At 43.2% G+C, this 9,608-nt stretch overlaps 1 protein-coding gene across 6 annotated transcripts in view; it reads left to right on the top strand.

The window, feature by feature from the left end:
* TUB (TUB bipartite transcription factor) overlaps window positions 1–9,608 on the top strand; it is a 168,711-nt gene continuing 159,103 nt past the window's right edge. For 2 of the 6 annotated variants that reach the window (XM_065838504.2, XM_065838500.2), the window contains exon 1: window positions 8–203. In XM_065838504.2, coding sequence (XP_065694576.1) covers window positions 148–203 — 56 coding nt within the window. In that variant the 5' untranslated portion in view covers window positions 8–147. Of the gene's footprint in view, window positions 204–9,608 lie in introns of all 6 variants that reach the window. The other 4 variants (XM_065838505.2, XM_065838503.2, XM_071808928.1 and 1 more) reach the window with 3 other exon arrangements.

The raw sequence follows: 9,608 nt of genomic DNA, 5'->3' as shown, positions 1-9,608 counted from the left end.
AGATTCTGGCCCCGCTGTGCCAGGCCGGAGGTGTTTGGCCGCATCCCTGCGGTGGGCCCGTCCTCGGGTGGCTGTCTGATTTCCCAGCCCGGCAGCTGGAACCTGCAGGAGGCGAGTGATGCTGGAAGTGCTGTAGCTGAGCTGGAGATGGATGGTGTTGGCAGCAACAGGAGCATGTCTTACAGTAGATGGAGTTACAACAGGTATGGTCTGTCTTGGTTTGGTTTGCCTTTTTTTTTTTTTCCTTCCTGATGTTGTAAAACTGGCAAGCTGTTTATATAAACCGAGACTGAGAGCCCTCTTCAAGAAAGCAGAAACCTATGCTGGTGTTGCTTTTACAGTCTGAAAGACACTTGAAGCACCCCGGTTTCTGAGTGACTTGAGCAGCAGTGTTTGCTGTTGTTTAGCAGCTGTTTTTCTGGAAGCCAGGGTGGTGTTTTGCTCTGCTGAGGAGGGACTGGGGTCACTCCCAGCCCCGATCAGTCTAACAAAGATTTTCTGGGCTCTCTCCTCTGAGTCAGGCAAGTGAGCTGCAGTGATTGCCCCAGCAGCCACCCAGAGTTCTGAAAGGTGTTCTCTAGTGACCACTGGTCAAAGCTGGCACCTAGGTGTCTTCTGCAAATATAAACCGAAGCTTGGGAAAGGAAGGGGACAGGGAGCCAGGCTGTTGCTGAAGAGTGATATTTTCAAGCAAAAGCTGTGAGGAACAATACGTACAGCCTGGGTACCACAGAACTGAGGGGACTGAATTAGGTGTCTCACTGAGACAGCTGAAATATTCACACTGTGTTTCATACCAAGATGCAACTGTGTATGTGTGTTTTTACTCTTTCAGGAAATGGAAAATTATTGTAGTATTAGTTTTGCTTTCATATGTTTCACGGTTGTGATTGACAGGTTCTTTGAGCCTGAATTTAAAAAAAGGTACAAACTTCATACTATTTTTTTTTCTTTTAGTCTGTGTAAATGTTACACCTGAAATGGAACCAGATGCTAAGCAGTATTAGCATCTCACTGAATCGCTACTGCAAGCCAACACAATGTTCTGAAGAAATAACCTTTGGAAGTGGTTTTCAGTGCTTAAACACATATTTAGTGTCTCCCACACACCCTGGGTGTGTGGGTTTATATGATTTATACATGTATCTAGTGAGTTTCACTTATTTTTAGTACATTCATACTGCCTTAGCAGAAAATATATACAGATACATACAGAGGTGGCAATGGGAACAGTGACTTCTTTAAAAAAATGTGTGTATGTTTATGTATATGCAAAGCTGAGTTATACAACAAGCTGTGGTTTTATGCATATATTCTCCCACACAGGGGATGCTTCCCATCTGATGCCATGTCCTCATAAACAGCAGCATTGAGACCACGTAGTGCTCAGGTCTGTCCCATGAAGTCCAAGCTTGCGGCAGTTTTGATATCCTAATGCTATAGTAAACAACCTGGAAATTTCACAAAAACTCCCTTGGATGCTTTCTCCCAGTACTATTGTCTTTTGATTTAACTTTATGTATTACTTGTGATCTATTTCTCCAGTTCTCAGTCTTCCTTACTGTGGCAGAGAAGTCCCTGATTATTGTTTATTAGCCTTGCACCCTGGACACATGCTGCACTTGTGTGTCTACCCTGCCTGGCTTTTGTATTGCATCTGGGGTGAGAAATGCAGTATTTCAGTGGCCAGGCTGGTTCTTTGGTGACCAGCTTCCAGATTTTGAGATTTTTCCTAGTAAATCCAAGTTCCATAAACTGATGCCTGCACGCTATATGTATTTTTTCTAGTGCCAGGAGGCTGAGAAGTGAATTGCTGCTTTTAATTGTGGTCTTCCCTGAGAAATGGTGCAGAGTTGTTCCTGCAAGCTGAGCCTGTCCTCCCACACCCCTCTTCTGCCCAGGCCCACGACAGAAGGAGCAAACTCTCTTGTACCCAAAACTCTGGTGGCTGTCTTTTGCATTTGGAACATGTTCACTGCCCCATCTCTGGTCTCGCTGAGCAATGATAGAAAAAGAGATTTGGGGAAACTTTCTGCCAGGGAGGGAAGGAGACAGGAGGTGCTTGTTTTGAGTATCTTTGAGCACTTGTGGTGCATGCCGTGACCTGGGGACATGGGCTCTGTCCCCGGGCTCTGCACAGTGGGGCACATGGCCGCTTTCTGACCACAGGCTCACATGAAGGCTCCATGGGCTGAGATTGTCCCATGATGACTGACGTGACTGTTGGGGCTTGGATGGGAACATGAAGTTATTGCAAGATTTCACTGAAGTTGCGCTCCGGTGTAGCAGGTTGTAGGAGCTTTGCTAGTCAAGTTGAACAGTGTCATTTGCTCCTTCCTCAAGGGGGACTTGTAACCCTGAGCAAAAAATGCTGCTGATTTTACAACAGGGTTAATGATGCTTACCTCGCTCACAAGAGTCCTGTGAAACCAAGTTATAAAGTGTCATTCCTCCTTACCAGTGGCCACAGAACCTCACAGCTGCTTTGTGGCACAATGTTTTGGACTGGGGCTCCTGCAACATCAGCTGGCAGCAAAGAGAGCATAACTGTTCATTTTTGTTGTGTGAAAATGCAATGCTTACAATTCCTAGTTATGTTACTTGTTACTGAGTGACCTGCAGAAGTCATGGTGCTTTTTTGCTTGTTGTGCCCCCTGTTTCCCTGGACCAGGAGAGGTTTGGGCACACACCTGTCTGCACAGATGTGTGGGGCAGCACCGTGAACAGCCAAGCACTGTACAAAAGCTGATGCCTGCTCCTGTGGATGCACACACAGGTTTCCTCCCTTGGTGATGGCCTCCATGAATCAGCACTGCAGTTATAGAGGGACAGGACTGATAGAGCAGGTTCTGCCTCCCATAAATAGAATTGCATCTATCATTTTTAAAAATTATCCTTGTCAAATAAATGAGATGAAGGGAATTAAACAGGGTTTGGCTTCTGGACTCCATCAGATACATAGATATCCATGGAGAAGAGGAGAGTTGCTGCATTCCTTTGTGCTAAGTGGCCAAGCATGTGCCTTGCAGGTGACAGCACCTGTCTGCAGCACTTGGACATTTTCCTAGTGGGTTTTATCCAGCAGTTGTATCGTATCTCAGAATTTGGCTCTGTGATTGTGGTCTTTCCTTAAGCTTGTTGCACAGGATTTCTCTACAGGAAAACCACTGCTCCTTCCTGCAGGGCTTGTGCAATGAAGAGCAAGTCTAAACACTTGACTGTAAAACTCAAGGTGAGGGACCCCTGTGTAATGATAAAAGACTGTTCAACAGAGTTCATCTCAGCTGCTCTCTTAACCAAAGAAAAGTGTTTTGGCTTGGTTTGGTTTTCCCCTAAACTATTATAGATGAGTGTGTACATGAAGAGGAAACAGGTACAGTATGAAAAGCCTCTTAATGATCAAATGTGTCATATCCATGACTGATTTTTTGTCCTTCCTAAAAGGCTGGTGTTACCTTGGGGACGTCTTTGCTTTCCTCTTGTTTCAGTGCTGTGGGAATTTCATTGTTGCTCTGAACACTGACAGCTGAAAGCAGAGGATAAGGAAGCAATTTAAACAAAAACTGCGTGTATTTTGAAGGTCTTTGAAACACTTGGGACTTCTAGAGTCAGCCAGCTGATGCCTAGACTAAGATAATGCTGCTCTCTCACTCTCTGCCCTTGGTGAGATGCTGTTTTCTGGGTAGTTACTGCTTGTTTCTATGTATTTTATTTTCCTCCTGAGCAACGTGCTTCCAGCTCACCATGCCCATGGCCCCTGGGTGTGCAGAAGTGCTTGTCTTCCAGAGCAGAGCCAAACCTGCCCTTTTTCATGTCCTTGGTTTTCAGTGCTGGTGCGGGTTTTGGCAGCTGGACTGTTGCCCATCAGCACTCTTGCTGCCTCCCCCTAGCTTTGCCTTACTCTTGGGGATGCTGCAGAGCTTTTCCCCATCACACTCTTCAGGATGCATTCACCCATCCCAGTTCACTGATTTTGGTTGTCATCCATATGGGTGTCTGATGCATTCTTGTAGGAGTATCTGGTCTGCTCTGCTGTGACAGTTGCTCGTGTTACTCAGCACTGATCAGGTAGGATTGAATGCTGTGTGAAGTTGGCTTCCTCTAGGAAACCTGCAACTGAGAAGTTACTGCAAACATCCAGCATCAGGATTGAAATCAGCAGAAAATGGGGTATTCAGAAGCCTCCTTGTGCCAGCAGTTTCTGGAAATGGAAGTGGAAAGTGGAGGTTTTACATCGCGCTTCCTGGTGTACCCTGGTGTAAATGGAAGCTCAAAGAGCTATCACTAATATGATATGAAGGTGAAAATGGAGAACAGGTTTTGGCTAGTATAAGACTGAAGAGCTGTTCTCGTGAGCTGGGCCACCTGAGTCCTTCATGGTACTTCCAGTAGCTGCAGTCCAGATGGACAGAAAATTCTCTCTCAACAATGTCACTCAAATTTGACAACTGAAGTTCAAAATGATGCTCATGAAGGCATGAGAGAACTCTGATACCATGGACATAATTAAACCCAAGATCTAGGAGGGCACAATTTAGGAAAATGTGTGGAATTCAGTCAGCCCATGGACATGGGAGACCATTTTGAAATCAAATATATGGCCAAATACTGCAGACTGGGAATCTGTGGCACAAATTTGGAAAAACTGTGTAGGACACCAGTGGACTATGTGATTTTGCAAGGTTTTTCAGGTGCTAGTGAATTATGAATATTTCTTATGAGAAGGGTCAGAATAAAACAGCTCCTGCAGAAGGGTTTTTTGCAGGAGCTGTGGAAAGTTTTGCAGCAGAAGGAATGGGTGACCTGCAGATTATACCTATGCATGAACAAAGAAGTTAGTGTTGCTAACAAACCACATCAAAACGCCAGTTGTGGAGGCAGTAAAAGCTGCAGTTGTTTCCCTCCTTCCTCACATTTCTTCCTGAGACCAACATGTTCACAGTTTTTTCTCCTCTGTCCTCTTTGCTTCATTTCTATAATTATTTCCATTTTTTTCCTGAGGGACCTCAGTGCAGCCATATCAGGTTCACAGATTACCATGTTGTTATTATTGTGGGTTTTATCTACTTGCATTTCAAAGTATATTTTGGGGAGCTTTCTCCCAGCATTTTTCAATTCTTGGAGACAACTGAAAACTTTATTTTATCGATCTAAATCTTTGGTCTCTTCTAGTTATCACCATTGTTCGTGGCTTCCTTTTGAAACTACTATTTCTATTTTGCCTTTTTTTTTTATCCTGTGTTGAAAAGCTGTGCTTGTTTTTGGGTGACAGGGTTTTGATCTTATTATAGATCTTGATTTGAAAGTTCTTAAACTCCTCTACCTTGATCTTTTCTGGGACATGCTGTCATCAATGACAACCCTATTTCAGGGTTGTCCTCCAAACTTCATCCAAAAAGGGTTTTCTTAGGGAAACTGTAATTCTTTTTCCTTCTCTTCTTTGAAGCAGCAGCTGTGAAATCCCGAAGCATTTAACCTTCTTACCTTCCTAGATCTGGTGCAGCAAGTGTGCTTGGCTACACTGCAGAGCAGCTGCTCTCTCCGTCCTCAGCAGAGTTGTCTCAAGTTCTATGTGCTGATCTGCCATCAGGAGATGGATGGCACCTGATGACCTGAACCTCTGTTGATAGTGATTACTAAGTCTGCTATCAAGGGGAGGGAGCTCATTGAGTAGAGTCCCTTAGCCACCACCACCCTTCTCTCCTCTGCCGTCTTGTGTCTCACGTGTTTCCTCCTGGAGCAGATACCTTTATAGCCGTGGTCATTGGACAAAGCACCTGGGATGATAAGAAGTGGAAATTGTTCTATGGGACAAAAGGAAATGTGTATCAGCCAACCCTCAAGTTGAAGCCAGAATAAAACATTCATGTAACAGATAAAACTCTGAGGATTTGTATATAAATTCTGCACATTTAGTTCGCTTGAAATATATATTTTTTTTCTTTCATAATAAAGTATCATAATATCAATTACATGGGAGAACCTACAGTTTGGGAATGATGTTTTCTTTCTTGAGTCAAGATACCAGGAATGATCCTTGGGTGTGTTCATGTGCGTCCTCCCGTGCTCAGGATGAACATCTTGTGTTGGTTGCTGGCACGTCTTTGGGGTGCGTGAATTCTCCAGAGACTGAGTGGTGGCTTGTGGCAGCCTGATAGAGAGGTATTAGAGAGGAAACTTCAGCTCCTGCTTCTTTGAAGGAGAAATTTTAAAGCTTCTTACACAGAAGCACCTTGAGAAAATATTTTAAACTTTTTTTTTTTTTTTTTTCTGTGGAGTAGGGGTGATGGGGTGGAGCAGCCTAGCAAGAATTCTTAAGTTTAAGCTAGTTTTAAAAGTCATGCTATTAAAATTGTAAATTTTTCTTCGTGGAAATGTGGGGTGAACAGTAAAGTCTCTAAATACGGAGAGAGAAGGGCAATATAGCAAATGATCTTGTCATTGTGTTGATAGTCATCTTTCTTCATGGTTGGAAGGGTTTGTTAATAAATTGCCATTAACAAATTTTGTGGCAACACTTCTTTTAGAAGAAGGTGGAGAGAAAAATAGGAACTAAATACATATATCTTTTGCCAGCACACTTGTGAGCTCTATAAAATTTCCAAGGCTTCTGTAAGGCTTTATGCTTAAAACCTGTATTTGTGGTTTCTCTTGAACCATAAAGCATTTCTTCAGGGTAGAACGGGTGATAGGAAACCAGCAAAAATGGCCATAAAGAGAATGGTGTATGATATGCCATAAGAAATGCTGCTCTGGTATCTTATTAGCACTTTTTTCTTGGTCTTATCACATTCTCAGCATGAGTTCTTTTCGTTATCATGTCTAAAATACATGTTAAGTGCCTCATCTTCCATGCTGGGGCACAAAATTGACAGTCTCTGCCATGCCTGAATATGTGCACCATACAAGGGAGATTGAACATCGCAGCTCTGTGCTTGCTGGAGCTTTCAGAATTAAGTTATATCTTAAAGAAAAATCAACCATGTCTTGCATTATCTGCATTATCATAAAAAGAAAAACTTTCATCTTTCCAATACACAGTTTGTGTAAATGTCACTACTAATGGAAGTCTGTCAGAAATAATGTTCACAGCTGAAAACCCTCCCTCAGAAAAGAATCAGGACAGAAGACAATCCTGCCTATCGACATGGTGGCACGTGGTGGGTGCTACTTGTGCAGCCAGGTGGAGACCAGCAGCACTCGTGGCTGTGGCAGGCTGGTGATGTCTGGGGAAGCCTGTTCATCACTGATTTTTAGGGGTATTTCTGCAAAAATAGAAAAAAAAAAACATTCTAGTATTTGCAAAGGCTAAAGCTGATATTTGTTTTTGCTGTATCCAGGTAGGTAGGGCCCGCCTGTCTACCTGAAATGTTGTACAACTGGGCTCAAACCACAGCCTCATGCAGTCACGTTCATCAAGTCAACATGTACCCTGTTTCAGTATATCCACAACCATGGCTTCCTAGAGAAGGTTGAAACAGAGGTGGCAGACAGTTTGTGTTTCCAGCACCCTGAAGCCTGTTGCCTTCGGCGCTGTGCTCCTGGCTGGTGGCCAGGGCATGACTCCTGGCAGGGGTGGGACATCCCGGTGAGCGCACGGAAAGCATCCCTGGTGCCTGGCTAACCCCAAATGCCCCAGGCCAGCAAATGATGGCAATTTATACCTGTCAAGTTTTGTTTATTCTTTGTGTCTGTGAAGAATGAGTATATTGTGGGGTTTTGAGATGACCAGACTGAGTTCTGCCAGCAGTCACCTGTCTTTGTAAAAGAGAGGGGTGTTAACCAGCACTTGGATAGGTCTGAAATACTCCAAGACTGAGGTCAGGAGCAGGGGAAGACTTCAACAGCCGGTATGAAAACAGATGCTCCTGGAAGACTGCAGGGCTTTGAAACGTAAAATGTCAACAAATTAGCTCAAAATCAATTTAAAAAACGTTTTTAAAGAGTAATTGGTCTCTAGGAGCCTCCTACATGGAACATCAACCAGGTAAGTTACCTTGCTTGGAAAAAAAACAAACGTGCCTTGTTTTTATAAGCTTGCTGTGACATGTGTTTGATTCTTTTTATCCTACTGGTGCTATGCTATGTTGTGGTCATGTTACTCTGACAAACTACCACTGTTCAGGTAAGTGTGTCAGTTCAAATTCCTGCACCAATTTGTGGGTCCTCAGAGAGAGAAGATGTGTGGCAATCGTCTTCCAGTCATACTTAGATGCCGTTATTCCAGAGATAGTGCTCTCTGTTTTGCAAAATCCAGTTTATTTTGAAATCTCAGTTTCATGCTGTCCTTTTTTTGCTGTCTATGAACACAAACAGTGACATTTTGCAGGACAGAGTAGCTCCTTACAACTCCTGCAGGCACCAACAATGTCAATATTAATGTTAAGCTATTGATCTGTTCCTGGTTAATTGTGCAAGCTTCATTCCTGTCTTTGCAGAGTTTGCTGGCAATCCTTTAAAACATTTTTTGAAGATAAACTTTTCCAACTTTAAAATCCTACTCGAAAATGCCTTTCAAACATCTTTTGCTGGGATTCCTGAAATATCAAAGCCAAATCCTTGACGCTTAATGTGGCTTTTCTGTGTGTGTTCTTAAAGGTTGTTTTGCAGAGATGTAACCTAAAATCCTAGCAAAACGCAGGGAATTTTCCTGGCCAGTTAAAGGTGCTCCCAGAGCGCTGGGGGAGTTGCTCCTCTGCGAGTCTGGGGATGCATAAGGAAGCTGCCCAGAGGGACTCAGCAAGGGATGTCCATCAGATGGTTGTTTCAGGAGATGCTGGCTCAACACAGACTGCTTTGCTCATCTGCAGGATGCTCCATTTCCTAATAATAAAACTGCATTTGTACTTTATTCCTCTCTTGATTTTTTTTTTTCCCCTCCATATAGTAGAGAGTGTTTCAAGAAGATGGACTCGATTTCAAAGATATAATTATTTCAAATGTGGTCCATGGTTTTGAAACACCCTGTACTATTGAAGTACAACTGTATGAGTTTTCCCAAGCTAAAGTCGCTGGTTAAGTTCTCACTCCACCATTTTTAACATCTTTGGTGGAACAAATTAAGTATTCTGCTTTTGAATATGACTTGGCTGGCTTTTAGAAGAAGTGATGAAACTTGGGCTTCCTAAGAGGATCTAGTAGTTTTGAACTGGGTTTCAGAATGAACTTATTATCTGTATCGTGAAACTGCATTCAGACCTGAACAGGCTTTTTGGTGGGAAGGTGAAAATACATTTGAAGGAGGAAATAGAGGGGCCAGTAGGGGAATTGGTAGCTGTTCGTTATTAAACAACTGCTGTGTCTCACCATAGAGAGCGCTGATTTTTACGTACATGTGGATCACCGGAGGCTACCAAGAATGGTGTGTGTGGTCAGTGGATTTAGTTGGTTTTAATCAGATGGGTCTAAATGAATCTCAGAAGAAATAACATGTGCAATGCAGCTTTCTTAAGATGAAGCCCTCTAAATAATGAATAATCTTATTAGTGACAAGTGAGTAATAGGTAAATACCAAGAGGGATCTGGGAAGCAATGGGGTTGGAGCTGGGCTCCAATATACTGTGTGAACAGAAACTTTTCAGGTATCTGCAGTAACTCTCCCCGCATGA

This window comes from Patagioenas fasciata, chromosome 5 (genome assembly GCF_037038585.1).
Source record: "Patagioenas fasciata isolate bPatFas1 chromosome 5, bPatFas1.hap1, whole genome shotgun sequence".
NCBI lineage: Eukaryota > Metazoa > Chordata > Aves > Columbiformes > Columbidae > Patagioenas > Patagioenas fasciata.
The sequence above is the reverse complement of the archived record's forward strand: the minus strand, read 5'-3'. Positions and strand labels throughout refer to the sequence as shown.